The sequence below is a fragment of the Exserohilum turcica genome (genome assembly GCF_000359705.1).
Source record: "Exserohilum turcica Et28A unplaced genomic scaffold SETTUscaffold_4, whole genome shotgun sequence".
Classification (NCBI taxonomy): domain Eukaryota; kingdom Fungi; phylum Ascomycota; class Dothideomycetes; order Pleosporales; family Pleosporaceae; genus Exserohilum; species Exserohilum turcicum.
The window spans coordinates 1,693,581-1,720,658 of NW_007360247.1; the positions used below are offsets into that span (position 1 = coordinate 1,693,581).

At 51.1% G+C, this 27,078-nt stretch overlaps 13 protein-coding genes across 13 annotated transcripts in view; 5 read left to right on the forward strand and 8 right to left on the reverse strand.

Annotated features, from left to right (window-relative positions):
• The window catches only part of SETTUDRAFT_155423 (glycosyltransferase family 71 protein), a gene marked incomplete at both ends in the record, with an annotated part of 1,902 nt that extends 1,472 nt beyond the window's left edge, over nucleotides 1–430 (forward strand). Inside the window, one exon of the mRNA XM_008030325.1 lies at nucleotides 8–430. Coding sequence (XP_008028516.1) covers nucleotides 8–430 — 423 coding nt within the window. The remainder of the gene's footprint in view (nucleotides 1–7) is intronic.
• Nucleotides 431–1,129: 699 nt separating this feature from the next.
• SETTUDRAFT_42823 (uncharacterized protein) lies at nucleotides 1,130–4,722 on the reverse strand (the record flags this gene model as incomplete). Its single annotated transcript, XM_008029970.1, has 3 exons — nucleotides 1,130–2,528; nucleotides 2,577–4,243; nucleotides 4,293–4,722. The coding sequence occupies 3 exons, from the start codon at nucleotides 4,720–4,722 to the stop codon at nucleotides 1,176–1,178; spliced, it is 3,450 nt and encodes a 1,149-aa protein (XP_008028161.1). The 3' UTR covers nucleotides 1,130–1,175.
• A 254-nt stretch (nucleotides 4,723–4,976) lies between these two features.
• SETTUDRAFT_93140 (uncharacterized protein) lies at nucleotides 4,977–6,163 on the forward strand (the record flags this gene model as incomplete). The annotated part of the gene is made up of 2 exons (XM_008030326.1): nucleotides 4,977–5,112; nucleotides 5,166–6,163. 2 exons carry the CDS (start codon nucleotides 4,977–4,979, stop codon nucleotides 6,161–6,163), a joined length of 1,134 nt encoding a protein of 377 aa, XP_008028517.1.
• A 130-nt stretch (nucleotides 6,164–6,293) lies between these two features.
• SETTUDRAFT_92492 (uncharacterized protein) lies at nucleotides 6,294–7,647 on the reverse strand (the record flags this gene model as incomplete). Its single annotated transcript, XM_008030327.1, has 3 exons — nucleotides 6,294–6,982; nucleotides 7,053–7,490; nucleotides 7,551–7,647. The coding sequence occupies 3 exons, from the start codon at nucleotides 7,645–7,647 to the stop codon at nucleotides 6,294–6,296; spliced, it is 1,224 nt and encodes a 407-aa protein (XP_008028518.1).
• A 344-nt stretch (nucleotides 7,648–7,991) lies between these two features.
• SETTUDRAFT_42825 (uncharacterized protein) lies at nucleotides 7,992–8,951 on the forward strand. The gene is made up of 2 exons (XM_008029971.1): nucleotides 7,992–8,013; nucleotides 8,090–8,951. The coding sequence occupies exons 1-2, from the start codon at nucleotides 7,999–8,001 to the stop codon at nucleotides 8,927–8,929; spliced, it is 855 nt and encodes a 284-aa protein (XP_008028162.1). The 5' UTR covers nucleotides 7,992–7,998; the 3' UTR covers nucleotides 8,930–8,951.
• Nucleotides 8,952–9,009: 58 nt separating this feature from the next.
• SETTUDRAFT_138966 (uncharacterized protein) lies at nucleotides 9,010–9,940 on the reverse strand (the record flags this gene model as incomplete). Its single annotated transcript, XM_008030328.1, has 2 exons — nucleotides 9,010–9,670; nucleotides 9,720–9,940. 2 exons carry the CDS (start codon nucleotides 9,938–9,940, stop codon nucleotides 9,010–9,012), a joined length of 882 nt encoding a protein of 293 aa, XP_008028519.1.
• A 716-nt stretch (nucleotides 9,941–10,656) lies between these two features.
• On the forward strand, nucleotides 10,657–11,436 carry SETTUDRAFT_138968 (uncharacterized protein; the record flags this gene model as incomplete). Its single annotated transcript, XM_008030329.1, has 2 exons — nucleotides 10,657–10,778; nucleotides 10,875–11,436. The coding sequence occupies 2 exons, from the start codon at nucleotides 10,657–10,659 to the stop codon at nucleotides 11,434–11,436; spliced, it is 684 nt and encodes a 227-aa protein (XP_008028520.1).
• A 303-nt stretch (nucleotides 11,437–11,739) lies between these two features.
• SETTUDRAFT_164405 (uncharacterized protein) lies at nucleotides 11,740–12,192 on the reverse strand. Its single transcript, XM_008030330.1, has one exon. It carries the CDS (start codon nucleotides 12,161–12,163, stop codon nucleotides 11,810–11,812), a length of 354 nt encoding a protein of 117 aa, XP_008028521.1. The 5' UTR covers nucleotides 12,164–12,192; the 3' UTR covers nucleotides 11,740–11,809.
• A 2,329-nt stretch (nucleotides 12,193–14,521) lies between these two features.
• Nucleotides 14,522–15,547, reverse strand: SETTUDRAFT_33142 (carbohydrate esterase family 16 protein; the record flags this gene model as incomplete). The annotated part of the gene is made up of 1 exon (XM_008029917.1): nucleotides 14,522–15,547. The coding sequence occupies one exon, from the start codon at nucleotides 15,545–15,547 to the stop codon at nucleotides 14,522–14,524; it is 1,026 nt and encodes a 341-aa protein (XP_008028108.1).
• A 521-nt stretch (nucleotides 15,548–16,068) lies between these two features.
• SETTUDRAFT_164406 (uncharacterized protein) lies at nucleotides 16,069–17,592 on the reverse strand. The gene has a single exon (XM_008030331.1). The coding sequence runs from the start codon at nucleotides 17,540–17,542 to the stop codon at nucleotides 16,211–16,213; it is 1,332 nt and encodes a 443-aa protein (XP_008028522.1). The 5' UTR covers nucleotides 17,543–17,592; the 3' UTR covers nucleotides 16,069–16,210.
• A 740-nt stretch (nucleotides 17,593–18,332) lies between these two features.
• On the forward strand, nucleotides 18,333–20,260 carry SETTUDRAFT_164407 (uncharacterized protein). Its single transcript, XM_008030332.1, has 2 exons — nucleotides 18,333–18,373; nucleotides 18,667–20,260. The coding sequence occupies exon 2, from the start codon at nucleotides 18,697–18,699 to the stop codon at nucleotides 20,104–20,106; it is 1,410 nt and encodes a 469-aa protein (XP_008028523.1). The 5' UTR covers nucleotides 18,333–18,373; nucleotides 18,667–18,696; the 3' UTR covers nucleotides 20,107–20,260.
• On the reverse strand, nucleotides 20,184–22,281 carry SETTUDRAFT_155435 (uncharacterized protein; the record flags this gene model as incomplete). The annotated part of the gene is made up of 4 exons (XM_008030333.1): nucleotides 20,184–21,506; nucleotides 21,553–21,738; nucleotides 21,813–22,100; nucleotides 22,270–22,281. The coding sequence occupies 4 exons, from the start codon at nucleotides 22,279–22,281 to the stop codon at nucleotides 20,184–20,186; spliced, it is 1,809 nt and encodes a 602-aa protein (XP_008028524.1).
• Nucleotides 22,282–24,373: 2,092 nt separating this feature from the next.
• SETTUDRAFT_180213 (uncharacterized protein) lies at nucleotides 24,374–26,731 on the reverse strand (the record flags this gene model as incomplete). Its single annotated transcript, XM_008030334.1, has 3 exons — nucleotides 26,596–26,731; nucleotides 25,963–26,538; nucleotides 24,374–25,902 (listed from the first exon to the last, which is right to left on the reverse strand). Exons 2-3 carry the CDS (start codon nucleotides 26,384–26,386, stop codon nucleotides 24,374–24,376), a joined length of 1,953 nt encoding a protein of 650 aa, XP_008028525.1. The 5' UTR covers nucleotides 26,387–26,538; nucleotides 26,596–26,731.
• Nucleotides 26,732–27,078: the final 347 nt, after the last annotated feature.

Consider the following 27,078-nt stretch of genomic DNA (forward strand, 5'->3'; position numbering starts at 1 on the left):
GGACAAGCGGACCCCTTTCTTCGACTACAAATACCTGCCCCCAATGCGCAACCACATTCACGACCAGGCATTCTGGCAAGACGCCGACCTTGAAAACGCCGATTCATCCAAGAAGCAACGCAACCGTGCTCTCAAAATCCCCACCAAGCCCCGTCCCCTCTTCATCCACCAAAACACATTGAAGCTGGATCCCGCAACCGTCATAGGCGACAGCAAGCTGTACGAGGCCGACGGCTCTCCGCATAGAATGTGGGGCAAGAAAGAAAACATGGAAAAGGACATTGGCTACGACATTGAGCAACGAGTCTGGGAAGTCGTCATCGAAGAGGGATGCAGAGAGAACCCCGACGGCGAAACTTGCAAGAAAATTAGAGCCTGGTACTACGACGTCTTTGGCCGCATCAACACATCGGATATGCCGCTCGCATGAACGACACAAAAAACTAAAACAAGAAACAAACAAAAAAACACTATTGCCGCCATGATGAACATACCCTGAGGAAAGCGCTTGATTTTTTTTTCTTTCTCGTTACTACTAATGATTCTCGTAATGTCGAGAGTTTTTCTTACACTTTTTTTTTTCTCTCTCTCTCTTAAGATAGATGTGCCGATGGACATGGAGATGGAGATTCAGAGATGGAGCAATTTTTGGGGATTGCATTTTGAGGCTTCGATTTGGCGCTTCCATGGGCCGGCGCCATGTCTTTGTGTCTTGTCTGTTTTTTTGTCACTTACGGGTTTTTGTTTTGGGGACAACTGTTTTTTTTTTTTTTTTTTTTTTTTTTGCATACATACTTACAGCGAAGCAGCAATGGTTATATACCCTCTTTCCAGTCCTTCAGCCAGCAATCGAATAGTTCTAGTACAGCGAATAGAAAGCAAGAAAGAGAATAAAAGGTTTTTATTAAATTACCGAATTCAAAGACTCGGATCAAATCTGTGGGTTGGTTCACGCCAATTGTTTGCCATGTGCCACACCACTCCATACGGAACGGGTAGATGGGGAAGCAAATAACAGGGATATCATCATATTCATATTCATATCATAAGTAAGAGAGGGTTATACATAAACTCGTTAACACACGTTTCTCTCCATGCCATGCCATGTCATCCTATCCCTAGCCAAAGCGAAGTAGAAGAAGAAGAAGAATACAGAAATAAAGAAAAAAAAAAGCTTACGCAGAATGCTCCATCTCACTCTGCAACAAACTCTCCATGATATCCTCTTCCGTCACCATATTGCTCCGTTTCCTATCGTCCCGACCTACAATCAGCGTACTGTGTTCCGCCATGGATTGCTCTTGTGCCTCATCTTCATCTTCGTCATCATCCTCTTCATCCTCTTCGGATTCGCCTTCTTCAAGCGGCATGCGTGTACCTTCGCCCTGCATACCCGCCAGCATCGTGTCTTCTTCCTCTTCCTCTTCGTCATCATCATCGTCATCGTTTTCCTCACGCTTAACCCCCTTCTTGACCGGTGGCACCCTCCGCTGCGGACGCACCTCAGTCGCCTCGTCAGCCTCGGTCTCGTCTTCCATGGGCTCGCGCACAACCGTTGTTTCGGGCGTAGCCGTACGCTCGGCCTCGTCGTCGTGCGCCTGAGTCGCGTTGCCCATTTCGCCCAGGCGCTTGGTGAGACTGGCTTCCAGCTTGGCCAGGGCATTGCGCTGCGTGGCGTCGGCCCCGAGTTTGGCTTCGACGGCTTCCGACACGAGGCCGTGCAGCGTGTGGAGGGGCTCTTCGTCTATGGCGCCTGAGTCGCTCTTGTGGCTTGTGCCAGTTGGCGCGATGAAAAGTTTTGAGAGCAGCGAAAGGAGCGGCTTGCGCTCGTCTTTCGAACATGTGCTTGTTAATGCGCGTTCGAGGATCTCAATCGCAAGCTGTACATGGGGTTCCTCGGCCTCGGCTGTTGTGCTCGTTTTGCCGTCGAGCCCAAGTTCAGTCGCGCCTACTACTTTACGCCCGTCGGTCCATTCCGACAGATGGGCTGTGATGACGGGCCAGCCGACCATCTCGTCGACGTCTTCTTCTTCGACATTCTCGTCCCGCATGATTAGCAGCTTGGAGATGATGGGGACGGCAATCTCGCCCATGAGCTTGGCGTTCTTCAGCTTGCTGTGGCAGAAGACGGGGAGGAAGTAGCTGAGTGCTTGCCGCAGAGCTGGGTTTGAGGCTGTCTCAGGATAAAAGTAGATCAATGTAAAGGCTTTGAGGATTTCGGCTGTAGGCTGCGGTGGCAGGATACCCAGTAGCAGCATCTTTGAGGCAGCAGTGCACGCAATCAAGCTAATGCGCTTATTGTCCGAGGTGAAGGCCTTGAGTAGGATCTTCGTAATAGGGCGGATGCGTGGGTTTGTAATGGGCTCGGCATCTTCAGTCTCGGCGTCTGGGTCGGGCACAGTGGGCGTGAGAAGCTGTGGGTGAGTGATGATGACGTCTGTGAGCACTTGAATGACAATCTCCTTGAGCGCGTCGTGGCCCTTTGTGAAGCAGTGGAAAAAGAGGTCGAGATTGTTACTCGCGAGATCCTGGTCCTTGTCAATATTTTCCTATAACAGATGCCGGCTGTGACTTACTTTGCTAAGGAGGGCAGCTAGACCTAGGCAGATAACTCCTCGTTCTCGGATCATCGCTTGGTGAGCCTGTACAGCCGGAATAATGAGTGTGTTCAGAATGTTTGTGAGCGATGTATCAGACTCCAGATCACCCTCCACATTCTGAAGCGTGCATTGTGCGATATGCAGGCACTTGGAGTACACCATGACCTCTCGGATTTGCCGCTCCTCCTTCTCCTCTTCAGTGAGATTTTCCGCGGCCCTGGCGCTCTTGGACTTGATCATAGGAGCATCCATGTCCACGTCTGATTGTGCAGAGTGGAAACTCTCTTCGGCATTTTCGCCAGTCGCAGTAGCGTCGTCGGCGTCCAGGAGAGAGTCGCGAACGTCGGCAATGGCTTCGACAATCAGAGCACAGAAGTCTGACTCGCCTCGGCTACCGCAAACCTTTCGTAGAACCTCAATCGAGAGCTTGGTGCACTCTTCGGGCAATTGAGCCTTGGAAATGGCCTCGCGCATAATGTTGTACATTTGCCTTCGGCCCATCTCATCGGTGTAGTCAAGTGTGTTGGCAATATGGAGTAACTGCTGGACAACAAAGTCCTGCTCCTCGACGTCCTCCTGGGCTTCCTCGATCTCTGGATCGTCCTCCTCCATCATTGCGACCTTGTCAACTAGCTCCATAAGAGAATTGAGCTCGCGCTGTAGAACAAAAGCAAACATGGTAACTTCGGGCATCTTGTCCTCGATCATGCTCTGAATTCTCTCGTCGTCGGTGCTCTGGCTGTAGTCGTTGAGCGTGCGTGCAATAAAGGCCGTTTGCGCATCGAGATTGTTCCAAAACTCGTGATCGAATGTAATATCTCTGCGGTAGTCCGGACGACCATCCCAGAACTGGCGCATGGCTTCATGAGCCATACCGTCTTCCTCTCCAGACCTGGTGACGTCGATGCGTTCCAATAGCTCGCATAGTGCCTCTAGGCTGGGCGGTGCAACATCACCGGGCTTCTTCTCCTCTTCAGGCCGGGTATCCCGTGAGGAAGCACAGTCCTCAAGCCAGCGCTCGCGGAACAGAGTTGCAGCAGCCTTGCGAACGATGTCGTCTCGATCCCGAAGACCCCATCGAATCAGCTTTTCTCGTTCCACCAGCGACATGTGTCGGAAGTCACCCAATGCTGGCAGAATCTTGCCGTAGACTAGTCTTCGAGTGGTCGCGTCCATATCGCGAGCTCGTTCCAGAATGTATCGCAGGGTTGATGGCCAAAGCGGCAGGTTCAGCAGCACAGCACGTCGCACTTCGGCACTTGGATCGTTAATCATAATGTCCAGAAGCTTGTCCAGAATACCGCCCGCGGCTTCGTCGTCACTGTCTTCGTCTTCTTGCTCTTCGTCATCGTTGCCGGCCAGTCGACCTAGACCGAGGATGGCTTGAACACGCACCGACGGTTCCTTGTCTCGCAGACGCTTCAGGAAACCCAATCTTATGAGGTTGAAGATGTCGTCGTCGATTGTAGTAAGGCTGTTGACAATGTGTGCTACCGTCTGCGTGGCTCGGAACCGGACCGTCTTGTCTTTGGCAGTCAAAAGGCCCAGGATCGTAGTGAGGATGTGGGATGTCAGTCTGCTAGTGGGCGTCTCATGAAAGGCCGTGGCATCCTCGTCGGATTCGGCAGCAAAAATCTGTTGATCTGCAGTTGGTGAGCACATGTTTTCTTTGGCGCATGGTGTGTAACCAACCTTTGTCTGACGCATGCTTCAAGAAGATGCCCAAGAAGCGAATCACCCGGTCTCCCACAGGCTCGCTCTTCTTGATGCACATGATCCTCAGCAAGCAGCGCACGACCTCTGCATTGAATTCCTCCTCGTCAAAGTCTTCGTGCTCCTCTTTGCCTTTGCCGCCCTTCTTGCCCGTGTCGGGGGGCTCGAAGCAGCATGCTTCCTGGATCTTTCTCAGGTTGACCACCAGCTTCCGTTGCGTGGCAGTCGTCTTTTGTGCATCGCCAAAGACCTGGGCAATCTGTGTACGGAGTGTTGTGATGGGGCCTTCGTCGGGGATTTCGACTGTGTTTGCGGATGCGCGCGTTGATCTGGTCGTGGCACCGCTCGCCTTGCGGGCGGCCGATGTAGCGGAGCCACGCGGGGCGCGTGTTGAGGGACGTCCGGGCATGTTTGCTGTGTGGTTAGCGGGGTGTGTGGTCGTCTAGTATGGGCACGGCATGGCATCAAGCGTCGGTGTTGTTGTTTACGCACCCCCGCGCGGCAACGGCTCGTGGGTGCAGGGGTGCCGCGGCAGGGACCCACCGGCAGCGGCGACATCGGGCGAAAGCGCGTTGATTCGCCGACCAGCCGATGGCATCATCGCCAGTCTTGAAAGTGAACCTCGCCCGCTCAACTTTGCCAGGCAATTCTACCACGGCAAAAATGTTGCGGACAGCTGTGCGAGGCTTCGCGACTTCTGCGCGGCGGAGCGCACAGAACATTGGCTCGGTAGAAGCTCAGCAGACGGCCATCAACATCTCCAAAGCTCAGGGCATTGGCCAGCGGGGCTTCCTCGACGGTAACATGTCCACTGCGAGACCTGGGAACAATCATGCTGACACATGTTTCCAGCAATTGGCAAGACGCCTCTGATCCGTCTGAAGAGACTATCCGAGGAAACCGGCTGCAATGTTCTTGGAAAAGCAGAGTTCCAGAACCCAGGCGGCTCTGTAAAGGACCGCGCTGCCCTCTTCGTCGTGGAGAATGCCGAGCGCCAGGGTCTCCTCAAGCCCGGCGGCACCGTCATTGAAGGAACAGCCGGCAACACTGGCATTGGTCTTGCGCATGTGTGCCGCTCAAAGGGGTACCGTCTGGTCATCTATATGCCCAATACCCAGTCGCAGGGCAAGATTGATCTTTTGAGGCTGTTGGGAGCCGAGGTGTACCCAGTGCCGGCCGTGCCATTCGAAAACCCAGAAAACTACAACCACCAGGCAAAGCGCCACGCCGAAAGGCTGGAAAACGCCGTGTGGACAAACCAGTTTGACAATGTGGCGAACCGACAGGCGCATATCGAGACTACCGGCCCAGAAATCTGGGCCCAGACAGGAGGCAAGCTGGATGCTTTCACTTGCGCCACAGGCACCGGAGGTAGTCTGGCGGGTGTGACGAGATATCTCAAGGAGAAGAGCGAAGGAAGGGTCAAGTGCTTTTTGGCGGACCCGCCGGGATCAGTGCTGCATTCTTACATCCAAAGTGGCGGCAAGCTCACAGAGAGAGCTGGTGGTTCCATAACAGAGGGTATCGGGCAAGGCCGTGTGACAGACAACTTGAAGCCGGACATTGACCTTATTGACGACTCCGTCCATATCAGCGACGAGAAGACCATCGAAATGGTATACAGGTGTCTGGATGAGGAGGGACTCTACCTGGGCGCAAGCTCATGCCTGAACGTTGTCGCGGCAAAGGAAGTGGCTGAGAAGATGGGCAAGGGATCAACCGTCGTGACACTGCTGTGTGATGGTGCGTACCGGTATGCCGACCGTCTGTTCTCCAAGAAGTGGCTGGAGCAGAAGAACTTGTACGATGCGATACCCGAACACCTACGCAGGTACATTGTACTGGAGTAGATGCCATGTAGAAAGCGCAAAATATCCAGTGTATAATAACACCTATGCGTCTATCCCCCAGACCACATTCTATACATTTACATGTACAACTACACCGCACGATCGCTCTACTAAGACTGAACCTGCAAACTTAAATCATGGGGCTTCCGCTCGCGAATCCGTTGACAACAGCAGTCATAAGCTGATTTGCAATCGCCGTCCTGGGCGGCAACCTCAATCCACCCTCCTTATACTCTGACCCTGGACCCTCTCCCAGCCCGCTAGTGCCGACGCGCAACGCCTCCCTAACCTCCTCAGTAGTGAACCACTTGGCGTCCTCCAACTCGGCGTCATGTCCCAGATGGATCGTCTCTCCTTCTGGAATTGCCTGGCCAACCGCGCCAATCATGAGGTTGGCCGGGTAAGGCCAGGGCTGAGTAGAGTGGATGACGACGCGACCAAGGTGAATGCCCGATTCTTCCCAGACCTCGCGACGAACAGCTTCCTCGACGCTCTCAGCTGGTTCGAGGAATCCAGCTAGCGTCGAGTACCAGTTCGGCGGCCAGCGCTTCTGACGGCCTAGTAGAATCTTTTGGCCGTCGGCAGATACTACCGCCATGATGACGGTAGGGTCTGTACGCGGGAAGCACAGGTTTGAGATGCCGGTGCGGGTTGCGCAGGGCGGGCGCTCGCCTTGGTTGACACTGGATGCAATGTCCTTTGGCGGACACGTGCGCTTGAAGCCAGCATTAACAGACAGAGTCTTGTAGCCGCAAGAGGCGCAGAAGGGGTTCCGCGCGTTCCAGTCGAGCAGGTGGCGGGCCTCGGCATAGATGGCCGCTGGCGCATGTCAGTCAACGTTATGCCGTGGGTTTAAAATGCGGATGATTAAGAGACAAATCCTGCATACCTTCCTCGGGCGGCAAATTCAAGTGCATCCTGCCCTTGCTGAAATCCAATCCCTGCTCTTTCATCTTCTGGATCAACTCCTCCGCCTTTTCCTTTACGCTCTCCTGCGGCGTGACATCGACTGCAAACCAAGGCTGGCCCTTGTAGTGATCTTTGTATACGAAGCCCTCCTTTCTCTCCTCAAGGCCCAGGAATATGACCTGCGGAATATACAAACTCGAGTTGTACTGGGCGATAAGGTCGTCTTCGGACTTGTCGAACGGGTTCTCGCCAATGATAGGCTCTACATCGGCGAAGCTGCAGCGCGCGAGCTCAGTGCCCGACTTCACGAGCGGCTCGAGCGTGTTGAAGAGCAGAAATGTGGTAGAGGGGTGATGTAGTGCGGACGAGAGGAATTGGTGGTCAGGACGGAGGAAGCCCACGCGGTTCAACGGGGACCCTGCATGCCATGGTCAGCGATAAGGGCCCCTAGCAGCAGCCAGCGAACGTGCACACGCACCAGAGAAGTAATTAGCAATCTCCTTTCCGAATTTGCGGCTCAGCATCGAATCAACTCCTGGGTGTGCCGGCTCAGGAAGCTCCGGCTGCGGTGGCATGGTACTAGACTACAGGTACTTAGGTAGCGACTTATTACCAGTGTTAAGGTAAACCGGGACAAACTTTAAACGCAAACGTTAGGCCAGAACTAGGACGAAACAAGGTATTAGCAAGACGAGCGTCAAATATGAAAACACAATGGCAACTGACGTATGCACTCGAGCCGCCTTTGCCCCACGGAGGGGAGCCGCTAACCGGCAGTTGTGCTTGTATGACAAACCGCGGTGCGGCAATGTACCAACGCCGTTCCGACGCCTCGGTCCCCGTTCCGAGGCTTATCGATTAGCTTATTTGGACTTCTGGCAACACGGGGGCGCCCGCACGAGCTAGATGCGAGCACGCCGGCAGCCATGAGTCAATTCCAGGTATGCATGCACGCTGCTGTTCTTCACGACAGTGCGCCAAAAAAGAGGAAATTCTTGCGACTGACACGTCGGATAGTTTGGCGAGGCCTCGCGCTCGGCTTCCAGCGACGATGACGACGACAACATCGCCTCCCTCCCTTTTGCGACGCCGCTCCGCCGCTCAGACTTCCTTGTCCCGGACTTCTCCCCCGCGACCTATCTTTCCACCCTGCACAACAGACACCAGACGCTCGAGGACCTGCGCTCCGAACTGCGCGCGCGATCGCAGCTCCTCTCCAAAGAGCTCCTGGACCTGGTCAATTCAAACTATCAGGACTTCTTGAATCTGGGAAACAGTCTGCATGGCGGCGAGGAAAAGGTCGAGGAGGTGCGAGTGGGTTTGTTGGGGTTCAGGAAAGAGATTGATGGCTTGATGGGTGTAGTGGGGCAGAGAGAGAAAGAGGTCGGCGAGCTGCTAGAGGAGAAGCGCGACGTTAGGCGCAAAATTGAGGTTGGGCGACGGCTCATAGACTACGATGCTAGACTCAAAGAATTGGAGGCTGAGCTCCTGATAGACACTCCTGGACAAGAGGCCACGAACCTGGCAGGCGAGGTCTCGGATAGCGACGAGGATGAAGACGAAGACGAAGAAGAGGAGGGCTACAGCGTTTCTGTCGCAAAGCTAAGACGAAACGTAGTACAGTATCAGCTGGTGTTGGGTTTGGAGAAAGAATTGGGCGAACATCCATTTGTTGCGGCGCAGGCTTTGAGGAAAACAAAGGTGCGGACTACATTGCTGATGGATTTGAGTACGGCACTCCGGCAGGCTAAGAGAAAGGGAGCGCAGGGAGCAGGGCGCGTCATGAAGATCATGAAGATATACGGAGACATGGACGAGTCGGCAGAAGCAGTCAAGGTCCTCAAAACACTGAAATAATCATAATGCGCATATTTGACACACCAGCATGGCGACGGCGTTCTGTATGGTACATTGTTCATACATCCCAGCGGCTACATTTACAAAGGCCCGCTCAACTCCTTTGGCGCTATCGAATTCGGTCCTCTATACTCTCCGCTCAGCGTAAAGCCAGGCGCATTTGTCGAGCTGAGCACCACCTCGTGAATTTCTTTGCTGATCTTATCGCTCAATTGTCCCATGTCCTTCTTCAGCGCCTCCATAAATGCCTTGATATTCCTTTGCATCTCTTCGGGCGTGAATCCCAACTGTCCGACTGCCATGCGCACCACGCCCAGACGCTCCCTATACTCGCTTCCGCCCACCATATTCCTCACACTGGTTCCCACTTGCGTGACTACTGTGCCGGTCTTTGTGCTGGGCATTAAGCCCTTGGGACCTAGTACTCGTCCCAGCCCCGCCTTGTTCATCTTCTGCAGACTGTCGATATGGCATATGCATCTGTCGAATTCGACAATGCCCTCCTTGATCTGGTTGAAGATCTCGTCCTCGCCAACAAGCGCGGCGCCCGCAGCGCGAGCTTCAGCGGCGGCTTTTGAGTCGGGCGCTGCGATGACGCAAATCCGTATGTCGGTCTTGACGGGGTGCGGGAGTCGTAAGCGGTTTCGGACTACGGGGCCGTTTTTCAGGGTGCGTAGGCGAACGTGCATCTCATACTTGGAGGAGGAGGGGTTGCGGCCTACTTCAAAGGCGCGGATGTATCTGTTCTCAATTAGCCATTGCTCTTACAAACCGCAATTCCGCAACTTACTGCATCGCATCTATCAGCGAAAATTTATCTGCCCTCTTCAAGTCATATTGCAAGAAGGTGTTCCGCGCCTTCTTCTTTTTCTGGGTTTTTGCTTTGGTGGCTGCGCATCTTATCGTCTGGAGTGGTATCGAGGCAATGCGCGGAACTTCTGGTCTCGTGGCCGCAATGGACGAAGTGGAAAGTCTGCTCAATGGAGCTATTAACGATCGTGGGTGTGCCATTGGTACTTTGGAGACGGCGACTGTGGTTGTGGTGGTGCCAAAAGTTCGGTCGGAGATTCGGGAGTGCCAAGACATTGCCAGCCAATCATCCACGCCTCGACAGGTATCGACTTTACATACTGCACAGCACGTTTTCTTTAATTTTAATTCGTTCCAACTTTGCCTGTGTCAATTTGACAGATTTATTATTGAACTGAGTTGTTGATAACAGCCAAAAGCGTTCGCAGCCCAAACCACAACGCACTGTAATGTGACTATGACATGTTTCTTGATGCCTCTTCTATTCCAACTTTAGATTTAATATCAAATACTGCTCCACAAGTCACTACGTAGTCACTGCGTACAAAGGTGTCATTTGGGTTGAGTTTGCGCGGTTGATTGAATGAATGGCCAAGGCCGTCGGCAGTGATCTACACGTATACAATGCCAGCCTAACTTACCATGAACCCAACCGTGATATACCTCTGAGTTTGGTATTCACCAATAATTCTAGAATACCGATAAGTTTAGATCTCGGAATGACTAGCCCAGATTGAAAGGCCCAATTCCTGCACCTTACCGCTTTCAACGCTTACCGAGTTTCTCAAACGCCGATTGGACGCTACATGACAATGTATTCCGATGTGGCTGCCTTACGCCCAGAGGTATTATATATAGTCATCCTATTCTGATGTGCTGAAATCACAACCATTCAACTCCTCCTGAACTGAAAAATCATGAAGGAAACCTTTTTCACTCCACATTTGAAATTGACGCTCATCACAACAGCGGAGAGAGGCAGTCAGGAACTTGAGTGGCTACACGAGGTGCGCAGTGATGAGAAGGCGACATGGTGGAGGTGAGTCATTACTTTCTATCAATTCTCCAGTTTGCTGCCCTTTTTCTACGTCTGGAATAGCAAAGACTTAATGAAACATTCGCTGACCTTCCAAAGTATCTTCGGCCAGTCAAAGACCATCGAAGACACCGAAAAGGCCATGAAGGGAGTGTTGCCAACGACAGTCAATGAAGGCGATGCAAAACCATACAGGATAGTCTACGCCGTCCATGAGTTGCTCGCCCCCGACCGCAACCCAGCAAGCCAAGAAAGCACCCCGACTCGCTTCATTGGGCTCATTACTCTCCGCTCTCTCGGTCCAAACGATCTTCATATAGCAGCTTCTTTTTTCCCTGAATCCATCTACGAAGCTGGATGTCTCAGTATGGAACTTGGTGATCAATTCATGCCCGCTGCATGGGGCAAGGGCTTCGCAACAGAATCCATAACAGCAATTCTTGACGCTTGCCAGAACGAGCAGACGTTTCGGGACAACCATGACAAAGTTTTCGTTAGAGCAGTTGTAAATGCCGAGAACCCGGCTAGCAGACGTGTCATGGTAAAGTGCGGCATGCAAGAGCTGGGCGTGCATGTTTGGACTGGGGAAGAGATTTGGCTTGGAGGGAAATGGAGGACTACTGATAGTCTGCACATCTATGGTAAATTCGTTATGGGGTGATTTAAGTAGTGAATATACTAAAACCAATAATAGCATATTCATATGAGAAGTACTCCCTCTTCTCTTAATTAATTACTTTACTCTTCGCCCTAAACCTTTCCTACTATGTTCCTTTGCCTACCTTAGGCTTAGGCTATACCTAAGCCCTTCACAATTATCTGTAATCGTCTGTATCTTGCCTAATAGACTTGGTGTAAGCAAACGAGATAATGTCGATGATAGTGAATTAATTCTATCTAAACCTACATGGTTTTAAGTAAACAATCAAGAGTGCGGCACTGGCTTATTGGGATCTATATCGAACTGATTGTTATTTGTACTACTACTATAACTCTTTTCCCCCAGAATCTGATAGTGGCACGAACTACTAGATTCAGGGATCCCCCCCACCACAGAAGAGGCCCCGAAATGGTGGCGAGACAACAGTTTTCCCATTCTCCATACTTTGTCCACCTTTGAAGAGAGGTGTACCGGCATTGTTTCCATCCCTGTAGGTCATGCAATAAACAGTGTTTGGGTTGACGCCGGGTGATACGCTGACAAGGCGAACTTTACAGGCAGCTCTATTTAAAACAGTTCCGACATTACGCATCTCGTTGGGAGCGAGTTTAAATTCCTTGGTGGCTACTATGACATTTTGACAAGGCTCGACATGGAGTAAATACCAGTAATCGGCGGCGGACACGACGCTAGCTATAGCTGCGGCTATAGCTATAGAAAGCTTCATCGTAAAGTGGGTATGTGTATACAATGGTTGAAGTGATGTTTGGAAGTGTAGGTGTAGCGAGGATGATGTGTAGTAAATGAAAGATGCTTTGTTTGTAATTTTTCTATGTGTCTAATTGACTTGGGAAGGGGTATATATACTTCAATCTTACACGCTATTCATAGCTTAATCGGCCCTGATTCAGTTGATATAAACCCCGCTGTAAGCGGCTGGTCTCAAGAGGGCGCTTGGCCAAAGGTAATACGAGGTGTAAGATACTTGTGATTCGATAGAGAGCTAGCAACTACCTACTTAGGTGCTTATATTTCCGTACCGATCAAAGAAATAAAGGCAAAAGTTATTCGTCCTACCACTAAGCGGCTATTTGGCCTACCACTTAGCAGGGGTCTGCATTAGTGGGCTTGGCTAAAACATTGGCAGTATTTTATATTACTTACTGTAATATAGCTGTGCCGTAGTAAGTTCTAGTGCATAAAGATAGCTAGTATGTTAATAAAAATTCAATAGTGTTGCGCAGCTAAAACGGAAGTCGCAGAAGCAAAAAAAAGTGAGGCTTAAAAACTGGCTATACTGCTCAATTTTTGGTGTTCTATATAGCCTAAAAACTAGCCCAAAACGGGCTCCTAGCTACTCACTGAAAAAGCTATGGCTGGCGTAGTACGACGATCGCGTTGGCTGACTGTAATAGGGCTCCTAATCATCATCGCGCCTTTCGCCACCTGAGTTTGGCGGTAAATTTGGGTGGAGAGGCAAGTGGTATAGAGGATGGGGATGTTGCGCGACAGCCGGGCGGTCGAGGTGGCCGAAACGGGCACCCGGAGGCCCATTTTGAAGCCCTATCGCGAAGCCTCTGTAGGCGGAGCCGTACGCGAGCGGTAGTTGCGGCTCGCCCAAAATAAAACACCAAGCTTCTATACTGGATAGGTATCATCCAGTTGCTGAGTCGGTCACAAAATTGAGTGCCAAGTCATTATATTACAGTGCTAACTCCATATAGTTTGGATGTGCCCGCACTAATGCAGACCCCGGCTAAGTGGTAGGCCAAATACCGGCTTAGTGGTAGGACGAATAACTTTTGCCAGAAATAAACTCTTCGGCCGATGCAAGCGCCATGTCAGAGCGTGGCGTCCAATTTCAGATCGGCAGAATCCAGGTGCTATAGCCTACACCCAGATTCGTGATCATGCACCCAGATTTAATCCAGGAGCTCCGCTAGAAGGTGTTTAGCCTATCTCATGACGAAGCCAGCTGTACTTTAGAGGGCTGCACTTAGGGAGCTATCGCCAGAATGTACCGTGATTGGGTTCAATGCTGACTCATCTAATGTCTGCTATGGAGGGGTACACGTAAGCAGCGGAGCAACACAGACTAATAATCAAAATCTAATTAACGGTATGTTGGAAGACAGCTGATGTGACGTAGTTTAGCAGATAGGAGAAAATGTATTAGTATAGTATGAATTAAGACGAATCCTTAGGGTTTCTCCCAAGATTTAGGTGGAGACTATATACCCTACGATCCCATAGCTCTCCTTGTCCGACAGGTCTTCGACGGGGGCCCGAGAGTTAGCCTCTTAGGTGCTTTTGTGGCTTATTGTGATAATTGATACAATACTGCAAAAGCTAAGATCCATATGGGCTTACGGGAGCTGCTAAGAGCTATGATATTATCTTTTATATAAATCAAACTCAGCTATCACTTCTATAAATATTCGTGCATAAAGTGAAATAGGCTTGTATTACCTACTAAGTTTACAAGTAAAGGAATTGATTTCCATCTATTTGTGAACCTGTCAGGCGATAGGAGCCGGCTCAACTTTGTCGATGTATTAGTAGAAGTGATACATAACTCCTCTTCGCCGTAAGATATAAAATCATAAAGGAATTAAAAAAGTACGCAATTTCTTACTGAGCTCTTAACAAACAGAGCTTTAGCATTCCTAACCGCTAATTCTACCTGGCAATTTCGTTTTCGGTCAAATTTTTGCCTGGTCCGATGGCCTGAACTCAATAGGCACCCCCTTTAGGTTAAATCTTGTATAGGCAACACGAACAGTGCACGAGTACAAAAAGAATCACGTAATACTGGACCCAATAGCACTAGCCTGACAGCCTATGGCTAGAACCAAAGGTCACGCTATCACGTATTGCCTGGTGTGACTTCTAAATTCCAAGCAACCTCGCTATGAAGCACTGTGCTATCGCCTGTAGCGTCACTCACATCAACGGAGCCGCTGGCCTTGAATACTCGCCTAGATTATCATGATTGAAGAGCTTGTAAAATTGCTCCCCCCATTTCTTAATGGAATCTACCTACAAGACCATCCAAAATGCGATTGCTACACAAACATAACTCTCGTCATTGCTTCAGCAGCCACTTCCTCAAAAAGCCAGTCATAATCTCATGTGCGCGGCTCGTGAGATGCCCCGAGTTGTACCAAAAGTACGTATCCAATTCCGTGCATCCGTATTTCCCCGGGTCAGTCAAGATGTCTGGCTGATTGAACCCCGGGCAGTAATCCGCAATGTTTTTGAATCCGTAGTCTTGGTAATGATCTAGGACTGAATTCAGCACGCTATTGACATCGAATGTCATAACCGTTGCGTCGCAGTTCTTGGCCTCGAATTCGCTGGCAAAGGTTTCTTGAATACTGTTGAAAGATTCAACAAGCGAGGCATTGACTCTGGGTGTACCAGGTCCGCGGTCCAGAGGCGGGAGGTTCATGAATAAGAAGTTCATGTATCCCAGATCGTATACTTTCTGCACGCTCTTGAAGACGTTCTCCTGCACTTTGTTGTAGGCCGGTGCGAAAGTTGCGTTTTTACCCTGAGTGCTGACGAGGTCGTTGATATCGTTGATGCCAATCCAGACTGTCACCAGCGCATGCTTCTTACTCAGATGAATAGACTCCAGCGCGAGATTGCCGTAGCGGATGAATTGCTCTATCTGGCGTTCTAGAGAGACGGTGTGGTTATGGTGAAGTGGTGTGAAGCCAGCTTCTTCGATTGTATTGGCGCCCGCGTAGGCAAAGCCCCAGAGCTGGATGTCGCAATCCTGTGGGCTGTGTAGGCCATCTTCAACACCACAGTCGGTTAGGAATTCAACCCAGTTTGGGCCGCCTTCCGCCGTTCCGGTGAGGTTCTGTACGATGTGGTTGGAAAAGAGTTGATCTGGTGTGAAGGCCAGGTTCAGTTCATCGCCGATAAAAGAGTAGTTTTGGTGGCCGAGCGTGCCCTGGACGTATGTGTAACTGTCGCCGAAAGCTATCACAGATTTGGTAGTCTCCCAGCGAAAAGAGCCTTGTTGATGTTCTGGAGAGGTGGGTATTTCCACAACCAACGTGCAGAATACCAACGATAGCCATGGAGTGGCAGTAGGCTTCATGGCGGCCAACTAAGATTAAAGACAAAATACTTGATTGCCAATTGCATAACTGCAGTGGACTCGGCTATGGTATATATCGATCTCATTTTGATGCAGGGATTGTCAAGTGATAGGCAGTCTACGGAATAATTGAGTCCGAACGGTGATGGGCGGGGCATTTTGGGCATGGTTTGCCATTTGGGAAAAGCCACTTACGATGGATAGGTAGAATGCGGGGTACGCCAATGTTTCCCGGCTAAACATCCACACGACCGGCTTGGTGTCATATGAATTGTTTTGAATAGGAGGAGCCAGTAGTAATAATTCTTTGTTGAAGATAACGGTGGGTTCAAGGACGTGAATAGAAACATTAGACCAATCTTGCTTGAACCTGCGATCTCGAGGGTTGAGGTATGCTGTTCGCCTGCTTTCACATATTGTATGAAGTGTGAGGGTTCAAAGAAAAAGAATCGAGTAGAATACGTACAAAAATTTAGTGTCGTGGAAGAACAAGTCGGCTTTTCTTCCACAGTCATTGTCTCCGATTGTATAGTTTAGTGATTTGCAGGCTCCACCACAGCTACATGCACAAGCGCGGATGTGCGTCACGACTATTCTAATATACAGATGTGGGATTTATGGTATCTACGCTCATGGAAAAGTAGTGATATATGCAAAGAACTTTTACTCTCCGAAAATATCAGACCAGCTAAACCCTCCGCCATCACCGCCGCCAGCATCACCTCCGCCTTGACCGCCTTGACCGCCCCAGAAATCTTGATCCTGGCTTCGTGATCCAAACCCAGGGTCTTGGTGTTCGCCCCAGACTTCTTCGCCAACTTGACTTGTACCAGGCTGTTCATCAGGATATGGCTGATACGGGTCAGTGGCTTGTGGCGATGCATCGTCCCCGCGTTGTTGCGCAGCTTCTCTGCCTCTTTGCATAGCCTCGTAGCCTGCCATTGTTGCAGCACCTGTCGCGGCGCCTTCTCCTGCACCTAGACCACGTGCTGCAGTCCCAACTTCACTGGCAATACCAGATTCGCTGGCCGCCCCCACAGCTCCGGCTCCAGCAGCCCCAGCCTCTCCTGCCGCGGCGCCGCCTGCAGCAACACCACCAGCTGCCTCACCGCTACCACCAAACCAAGGCATCCACATAGGCCACATGCCTCCTGAGCCGCTGTGCCGGCTGAAGTAGTCGAAATCGATGCTGACAGCTGTAGCGAGCATGACAGCTCGCTGATCGAGAGTCATGCCTGGGTGGTGTTCCAATGAAGGTCTGCTTTGCTCTGCAGTTTTCGAGACAAGATGCGACGGCTCGCTTGCTAGCCCAGCAGCGTCCATTCGAAGCGCATAAACACCAGTGTCAGTAAAGATTTCCCGAGCGAAGCCGCCAAAGTTACGATTGACGGAACCTGCTAGGCGTCCGTCTTCGGTCATTAAGCTGAAGTCCCAGGAAAGAAACGGCTCGTCAACTCTGGCAAACTGAAGCATACCGACCTCTCTTGCATCACCCTCCGCTACTGTGACGGCTGTCGAGTTTGAGATTGGTACGTCGCCAGATGCTATCTGTGGTGTCCCTGGCGCAGCGGGATAGTCTTCCAAATTTCTCGCGACGAAGAGATTGTATTTTCGTCGCAGTGGTGCCCATTCCTGCTCCGCAGACCCTATAATTCTCATGTCTTGCAATGGTAATGTTGAAACGCTTGCGCTCGTCTGGTTCGCGACGCTTGCTGCACTTGTGCCTTGCAAACTCGCCGAACTAGTATATGCACCACCCTCTTGTCCTACAGCGTCGTAAATGCGGATCCTCGAATTGATCCAGCTAAATGGCCTATGGAACCTGAGTATTTCCTTTTCGTCGCGATCGAAGACATGTGTGGTAAAGCTCCTGTGTGTCTTGAACATCTGTCTCGCCATTGCATTGCCTATGCCGTGGTCTTGCTCTGCCAAATAGCCAATGTGGTTGCCGTGGGGATCCATGATGACGTAGCGATTTGCCTGTTCGAAACCCATGAGTACGTTCATCATCTCAAGCTGCCGTTGTACGATGAGCGAGGAGTTGTCGAGGAGGCGCATAGCGGGGTGGGTTTGTTTGAGCACCGCATCAGGGTCTTCGGGCATGTACACGGGCGTGATGAAGTTGTTCTCCGAGTCGGGCGTGGTAGCGAGGGCGTTGGACACGGCATCGACTTTTGAGGGGCCATTGGGGGGTTCATTGGGTGATGGCTCGTTGCCAGGTGACTTGGTCGAGTATGCAGCAGCGATTCGTCGATGTATCCAGGCTGGTGAGCGATTACGAGGATTGACGAGTGACGGTGTCTTCGTAGTGAGCGATCGAAGAAGTTGTCGCGGTGGCCGGGCGAACCACCTCGCGGCTGGTAGCATCTTGAGTGTTCTGTAATGCGTATCTGGTTATGTAAGTCTCTTGAAAGTAAGTGAACAATCAAGCAAGCAGGCTCAAACGAATATCGTTGCCTAGTCGCCTTGCGTGGCGTTGGAGATGCGTTTACTATTCTAAGAGGAATTCGAGCTCGTCTGATTATGTCATAACGACGATTCTTCACTTGCTTAGTCTAGGCCAGCGAATGGCTCCGATCGACGAAGCTATTCGAATGGCGTCATGGAGCACATATGAGAAAATTGCGTGAAGCCGTCTAGGCTGTAGAGTCTTTGATGGTGGCTATCTCGTTGTCGACAGTCGAGCACAGACCTCGGCCAATCGGGGTGGGTCTTGGCGAAGACTCATGTCCAAACTTTTTGAGCTTTACTTCTGCCTCCACCACAATCGTCATGAAGCCCTCAACGCTCATCGACGACGCCATTACGTGACGTCGCAGAGACTGGGTAAGTCTATCACTCTCTACTCTTGTGCTACTCTAGGTGCCGATATTGCGCACGCATACTCCCGCAACCTTGGTTGTGTGGGATTGCTGCGACTGCATTTTTTCGCACCAGAGGGGCACCCATTTTATGATGACACCTTTTCACTTATACGGCCGCCGGTGCTGGCATTCACTTGACAGCGTCAGGTTGTCGATGCTGTTTCCGTTACAATAGACTACAACGGTATCTGATTTAGAAATACTCGCTGCGCGTTGGAAGAAAACTGGTATGGCACGTTGCTAATTCTCGCGCAGTTTCCTCACACCAAGCTCTTGTCGCTAGACATGGCCGAAGCGATTCAGCTTAAGCAGGCTGACGCTGTGAACAGCGCACACCAAGTCGGTGCGCCTGAGCAAAATCAAGAAAAGCCGGCCAATGGTGCTTCGAGGAAACCTCGTCCACGCAGACCCAACTATAATGAGATACATGCCAAGCCGCTCCCACTAGACACCTATGCACTGCCTGCATTTGTCCCTCACAATCCAATTTCCATTGTGCGACTCGCCATTGGTCTCATTTCGCAGTCTCTTTGGCCGCCCAAGTCGATTACCGTCGTTTACAAGGCGTACTACTCTCTAGAGACTCAGTCGATCCACGTCACCGACCCGGCTTCAATTCGAGCTCTTTGGGAGCACGGCTTCTGGGGCAAGGGCTCACTCAGCCGAAGCGAACCGCAATGGCTAGTCGCCGAGAAGCGCCGGCGAGGAGCACAGGCGTCAAAGACAAGTACAGAAGTCACGCAATCTAGGCGAGAGGAACGGAGACAGTTTAAACTGGAGAGAGCCAAGGCTCAACGTGAAGCTATTGAGCAACAACTCCGACAAGAAGGCAAACTTGCACCAGAGGCCGGTATTGATCAGCTCGTAGACGATGATGCCAAAGATACCACCGTCTCTAGCGATGTCAAGGCCACAATAGATCAAGGCGCAAGTGTCACGCTGCCAGAAGACGATGCCAACGCTAAGCTCGAGGAAATCGATATTCCGGATTTGGAGCACCTTCAGCTCACACCTGAGGAGGCTTTCTTCCTTTCCTATGCCCTTGGTGCTCTAGATGTGGTCAACGTTGGTGACGAGTTCGATAAACAATTTGAGCCATACCCAGCGTGGTTCTTGTTTCGGCTCTACTGTGCGCACGCATTAGCTTCCAGCGATACCATAGATGGCGAGAAGACCCTGACAGATCTTTCTACTGCATACAAGATGACCAAGGCCGCCACTCGAATCGACCCTGCTCTATCATGCATTCCGTCCATTGCCCCAGACAATCCTTTCTTGCTAAGATATGTTGTCTTCCACCACTTCCGCTCGCTTGGCTGGGTTGTCCGTCCGGGCATCAAGTTTGCTGTTGATTATCTTCTCTATATGCGCGGACCTGCATTTACCCACGCGGAGTTTGCCATCATGATCATCCCGTCTTATTCTTCGCCATATTGGAACAAGCAACTGGATGGTAGGCCCATGCCGAGGACCATGGACGAACGCAAGGACTGGTGGTGGTTCCACAGGGTCAATCGGGTGCAGACACAGGTCATGAAGACGCTGATGCTGGTCTACGTCGAAGTGCCAGAGCCATGGGATACGAGGTCCACTGATATGGATGGGTTCAAGGTTGATATTGGGAGTGCGTTGAAGCAGTACAAGGTTCGGGAATTTGTCTTCAAGAGATGGAGTCCAAGCCGGAACAGGGATTGAAGACGCTCGACACTGTTAAGAATCTATGGATAGTACGATTGGGTGGCTACCGGCATGTATGACGAGGAAATGATAAATTAAACGTCGCTTGAACGGGCGTACTCGGGCATCGCCTTCTTAACACCAAACCGTTTACTCAAAATGACAAACTGCCCCACGAGGATCATCTGACTCCATTTCGGTCTATCTGCGTCATAAATGGCATCGTGCAGCAAGTTCTTGCACTTCTCCCATTCCAAGAAGCCCAACTGTTCCACGTTCTCCCGTGTCATCAGCTTCTCGAAGAACTCATGCACAAGACCACCTGGTTTGTACCGGACTGGCGCGGAGAACGGATGTTTCTTGCGGGCATACAGCTCGGGCGTGATAAACGGCTTCATAGCCTCCTTGAGGATCCACTTCTCGGTGAAAGAGCAGGTAGCAGGATCGTAATGCAGTTTCATGGACGGCGGCAGCGCCATGACGTATTCCGTGAGGCGGTGATCAAGAAACGGCTGGCGGCCCTCGACGCTGTGCGCCATTTCGCAGCGATCGCCTAGGACGGTGAGAAGGCCATTTGCGAGGGATGTTTTCGTCCAGATGTAAAGCGACGTGTGCAGCGGATGCCATTTGTCCGCTATGAGGTCGCGGGTGCAGCCATCGAGGGCGTTGACGGCTGTGAGGCGCTTGTCGCTTGTGCCAAACTCACTGGGTACCCAGGATGCGAAGAGAGCGTCGCGGATGGAAGCCGTCTGCGTGAAGCCAAGGAACGAGGTGTTGTTTACTTGGGCGCGGACTGCAGCGGAGGTTGTGAGTTCTTTTGGCCCCGACGTCTCTGAGCCTTCGAGGTCGTTGAAAGTCGCGATGCGGACGTCTTCTCCAAGCGTAGTGCTGGGCCATGAGGCATCAGGCTCGCGAACAAAGTCCGTCAGTAGCTCGCGGTAGCCGGCGAAGTGTTCATCGGAACCCTCGCCTGTCAAGACGACTTTAATACCCTCGTCCCTGGTCGTTTTGGATAGCAGGTACTTTCCAACCGTACCCAGGTCTGTCACAGCGACCTCGTTGTGCCAGACTGCGCCTTCGATGTTGGCGGCGAAGTTCTCCTCAGTCATCTCGCAGTGATGCATTTTTACTCCGAGCCACTCGGCTGTTCGACGCGCGATGGGCTCTTCATCGTGTTCTTCACCCAGAAACTTGACGCTGAAGCAATTCATTCGCTCCGATGCGGGTGCAGTGCCTAGCTGTGCGCCTTCGGTATCCATCAGATGCTTGATCATTCCTGCTATCGCGCTGGAGTCTATGCCGCCACTGAGGAAGACGCCAATAGGCACGTCGGCGCGAAGACGGTCTCGAACAGCATCCAGGAGATGTTTGCGAACGCCTTGAATCATTTCCTCCTCACTCCGTGTTTCGACTTCTCGCTGAAGATGCTGTTAGCGGTGCTTCCTTCAGGCCAGTCTTACTTACCTTGTCCTTGAACTGTAAATCCCAGTACTTGTACTGAGCTATAGTCTCGAAAGACCTGCACACAATGTAATGTCCAGGCAGGATCTTTGAAACACCGCGGAAAGTCGTGCGTCCATCGCACAGCCAGCCCACGTCCTTGATACTCTGCACATCCCACTCTGGCTTCCACCCAAACGCCAGAAAGGCCTTCATCTCTGACGCAATCTACCCCGAAAATTAGCATCGAAGCACTCCAAGTAATTCAAGAAATACACGCATACCAGCAATTTCCCATCTACAACCGTGTAATACATGGGCTTAATCGCATACCGATCACACGCCGCAACCACAATCTGAGCGCGAGAATCATACAAACACAGCGAGAACTCGCCGCGCAGCCGCGACAAAAACGCCAGCCCATACTTCTTATACAGCGCCAGCGCAATCTCCGAGTCGGAGCGGCTCGTGAACTTGTAGCCCCCGCGAGCAAGCTGATCGCGAATCTCTTCGTAGCCATACAGCTCTCCGTTCACCACGGCATGAATACTGTGGTCTGCATCGTGGAATGGCTGTGCGCCTTCTGGTCGTAAATCTACTATTGCCAGTCGGTTGTGGCCCAGTGCTGCATCGAAGCATCAAAAGTATCAGTCACGTGTATGTGTATGTATTGGTTTTTTTTGTTGTCGCACGAAAACAACAACAAATAACAACCAAACGTCAAATAAAGTATCTACGTACCCACGCGCCCATCCTCGCTAATCCAATGCCCATGTGCGTCCGGCCCGCGATGCTGAATTGCATCCAAACTGGCCTCCAGTGTTGCGCTCAGCTCGTTGCGCTCCGACGCCAGCGCTCCGTGGCCGCGTAATGCAACTGCACAGGTGATGCCGCACATGTTTGTTGTTTTCGTATGACCAGAGTTCTAGATGATACAAAACTCAATGGTTATGTGTGCGGTGGCGGCTCTTGGATTTCTTAATATGTTTTATTCGGGAGCTAGGAATCCAATGGATAACATGACGTGCACGGTATGCGCTGGGGATCATGGTTCACCGGATATATATATGTATGTATGTATGTAAGCATGCGTTGTCCTTGTTGCCATGCCTATTTTGGCGGGGCTAGTGCATTGTAGTGCATTGAATAGTGCGCTAGATAGTGTGGCTCTACTTAGTCGTCCATAGACAGCATCTTGGTTCCTTTGAAGAAGACGGGGTGTTTAATATTAATCGGATTTTTTTTCTTTTCTCTTCTCTTCTCTTCTCTTATGGCAAAGGGATTGTATGTGTACATAAACACCTTCTGAATTCAAATGACCATTCCCTTTCGTTTTTTTTGTTCTTCTTTTGAAATCAGTAGTGTTTGGGACGGGACCTCTACACTTACGCCACACACACACACATACCCTCTAACCCATTCAACCGCGTTATCTCTCCCATACCTGACATGCCTGCATGACCCATTCCATTCCATCCCATATCTAAACTCCCAAACCACAACCATAGCAAACAAACAAAAAGCAAAAGTGTGCGGAATCTTGTGAATACTTCTTATCTCAATGATGACGTCGTAGTCGCGCATCACGTACCATTAAGATAAGTAGCTCGCACAACCAGAATCACGATAGCTTACTAACACACGCAAAGAACCAAGTACACAACTCATATCTGAGCCGCGTCTCCATATCTATTTCCGTTGTATGCGTGATTTTGACGTGCGGACGCAGGCAGCGGCTTTGCACAACGCATGCAATACACATACATACAGTACCCGGAGCGTAAGTATATATGTATGTCCAACATGACACAAAAAACCCAGCGGTTGAGACAAGTGCCCCAATACACTTAGCCTGTTACATACGCTGGATACCAATAAGCTAGCAGTGTTATGATTTTTCTTTCTTTCTTTCTTTGCTTTTATCAACGCGAATACAACATGTGTATCACTCGTTTCGAAACAAGAATGATAATAATCATACATACAGCGTAGTACTTGCAGGTTTTGGAAAAGAAGAATTTCCAAGTGTCGCATGCTACGTAGGTTCGGAAATAGTACATGTGTACGTAGGCAGTACCCTATACTAATGACACGATTTATTTTCTATTCAAATTTCGCGAATGAAAGAGGCATGAGTAAGTAACCAAGTATTCTGTTTAGTAAATATCCAGGTTGGCAAAACCAGTCAAGTAATTAAACCCGGTTGATTAATTACATGCTACTTAATAAATTGCCAATTCCACTCCATGTCCTCTGTGCAATCCAGATTCCTATTCCAGCCTCTACAGTAAGTACTTGTCAACACTACATAAAATAACACACATCATATCCCCCCCCTTCTCTTTCCCTTTCCCCTTTTGCCCCTTTCCATTGTCACCGCTCAACCCAAACCCTCGCATGTATGTACCTCTATGTACAATACGCAGGGTTTCCACACCAGCGCATGCCCACAGCATATTTACATGCAAAACAAAACAATACAATACAACACGATACGATATAATAAACGTCTATTGCAAGACGACGCCGATTACCTAACCGCACACGAGCCTTTGATTCCACGCGAACAACACGGAAAACTCAAAGTAAAAAAAAAAACGATTTTTGACCAAAAGCCATCTTCATCTTTGATGTAGTTGTTGTTGTTGTTGTTATAAACTTGCTACTTCAAGCATGCAAAGACGCAGTTGTACACATATGTAGCAACATATGTAGTAACATAGCAACATGCTTCTATCCAGAGGTATATTTAAAAAAAAAGAAAAAAAAAGACAGGGAGCCACGCATATATATATATGAATCTCAATTCAGAATCCACAAGCGGCATAGACGCTCAATTTCCCACTCAATGCAAAGCAGCTCCACCACCACCACCAGGAGCACCACCACTGCCACTACTCCGATTGTAATCAGGATTTCTCCCTCCTCTTCCCCGGCTTCGACTTGAACCAGAACCAGAACCTGAAGCTGGTGCTGGACCTCGGCGTTGCTCAGCAGGAGTCCTGTGATGGGTATTCGATGCACTAGCGGTATCCGGTTGCTGGTGGCTGTGACGCCGACTCTGTGGATGGTGATGCTGCTGATGCTGATGCTGATGATGATGATGGTGATGCTGATGCTGAGCATGATGATGAACCTGCGACGGAACCAAGTGCGCGGGTCCACGAGCAGAGGAAGAAGAAGAAGAAGAAGAAGAAGAAGAAGACGAAAAGTTGGCTCTGCTCGACTGCGGCACCGGCGCCGGCATATTTGCACCGCTGCGAGCACCACGTCCACGGGGGGGTGCATGAGATGGCGGTCTCCCGTAACCAGCAGTACCAGTACCAGTACCAGGGCTACCCCCTCCTCCTCCTCCTCCTCCTCCGTCACCACGCCGCTGATACCCCCCCGGGTGCTGCGCATGCATAGGCCAGAAGGTCTCGCGAGTCTCCCAATCCACAGCCGTACTTCTCTCCTGGAGGGTACGCAGGACAATCGGGCCGCTCTTTGCCTCTCTAACCAGTACAGCGGCGCGATTTGGTCTGCGTTCGCGATGCAGCACCGCGCGGACATGGGCTAGCAGCGCGACGAGTTTGCGCAGGGCTTCTTGCTGGGTAGACTCCCATTTCGCCACGCGCTCTGCCGCATCTTCCTTTTTGATGCGCGACACGGCGCCCGTGTCTTTGGTGTAGGGCGCCGTGAACAGGAGGCGTGTGCGGCCGAACCACAGCTGGTCTTGGCATTGCACGGCAGTGCTGTTCTCGGGGTGGTATGCTTGTGTTTTGAGCTCGAGCATTTGCGCCGTGGGGACCACGTGTCCTTTTTGCAGCACGCGGATGGGAGCCGAGTAGTTGAATATGGGTTTTGTAGCTAGGCCGCCGGTGACGGCTTTGGCTTCGGCTTCGGAGAGGGTGTCGGGCGCCATGTCGCCGTCGTCGTAGGCGTCGGCTTCGAAGCGACATACCACGTTTAGCGGTCCCATTTTGTACCGGATTGCGCGGTAGTGGCTCGTGGCATCCTGCATGTCTGGCCGTGTTGTTGTAAAGTCGCGCTCGAAATTGATGCCGTAGCTTTGGCCGTCCGAATGCTTCCACCAGCGCGCCTCGCGCCGCACAATCACCAGCGTGTTGAACACGAGGTACAGGTTCAGGCGAAACGGCCCGTTGGACTTGCCCTGCACGAATTCAAGGAGCACACGCAGATTGTTGCGGTCGGCGAGCACGTCCACGTCGTGGAAGTTGTACCGGGGGTTCATGATGCTGAGCGCGCGGAACATGGGCGAATACGGGTTTCGAGGCTGCCGCGCGTAGTTGTAGTCGGAATACTGGAACCCGCTGTCTCGCTCCAGCGTGTGGGGCAGACTGGGTTGGTGCCATTTTGCTGGCTCGCCGGGAACTGAGGCAGATGTGAGCTTGAGGTGACATGGTGGATCATGTGCAATTTGTGAATACGTACCGAATATGGTGTTGGTGCCATTGGTAGAAGCCTGCCAGTTGTAGCAGCAAAGAAGCTCGGGATCTTGATCCCAAACCACGCTTTGCGGTACAGGTACGAGAGAATCCGCCGTGATTGTCTCAACGACCTCGCCTGCATCCCTCGCAACGCTCTGCTCAAAACGCTCCATTTTCCTCTTGCGTTTGCCAAGTATAACTGGATCTACTACCTCTTCTTGTGGCACGCCCGGACCGGCATCCTTGTTGTTTAAAGGAACTCCGTTGTTACCATCTTTGTCTTTTTCCTCAATTTCATGCTCATCCGCAGCGGTGTTCTGCACTACGCCGCCGGGCGCCACGGTACTTGCATTCTGTAGACTTTGCCAATTCGACCCGCCCAAAGCCATGGCAATCTTGGCCTCAAAAGACAAGCCCGTAGAATCCATGGCTGTTGATATCCTGGTAACAATGCGATTGGCGGTTGCAAATCTTGCTTCAACAAACAGGGCTGTAGCAGGCTTCCTTGATATTCTCTTCTCTCAAATAACCTTCTCTTACTCGTCTTTTGGCCAAATTCACTCGCAAGCCCGACCTTCGACTATATGGTATGGGTAAGCTGGGTTTCTGGTATTTGCATTGGATTGACACGACTCACACGTGCGCGGATACTCCGCCCTCTACACGCAATCAGGCTGCGCAAGTCCAGGACAGATGGCGCGATGAAACCGAGATGAATCAGTGCGCACACGTAGACGCCAATTCGGCGCTAGATGTGTTGCCACACACGCTAACAACAGTACCAAAGTACTTACAAAGTATGTACAGCAGAAACGCGTTAATCAGCAATACCACTCCCCTACAAAAAAAAAGCACTCCCACACACGTGCAAACCACGCGACACGAGCCGCAATCACGTGTGCGCAGGTAAGCCCAAAGTGTGAGAATAACGTGGAGAAAAGGACGGAGTCGGAGGCCGTCCAGAAAGGAAAAGAGAGGTTAGGTCCAGGGGGGTTGTGTTGCTCTGCAGTCTGTTTCTGTACGGATGAAACGAGCTCGCGGAACCCCCGCGCGTCCCCAAGTAAGCACTGCTGCACCTTTGTGGCGCGCGTCTACACCAAAGTATAGTGAGCCCTCCGTT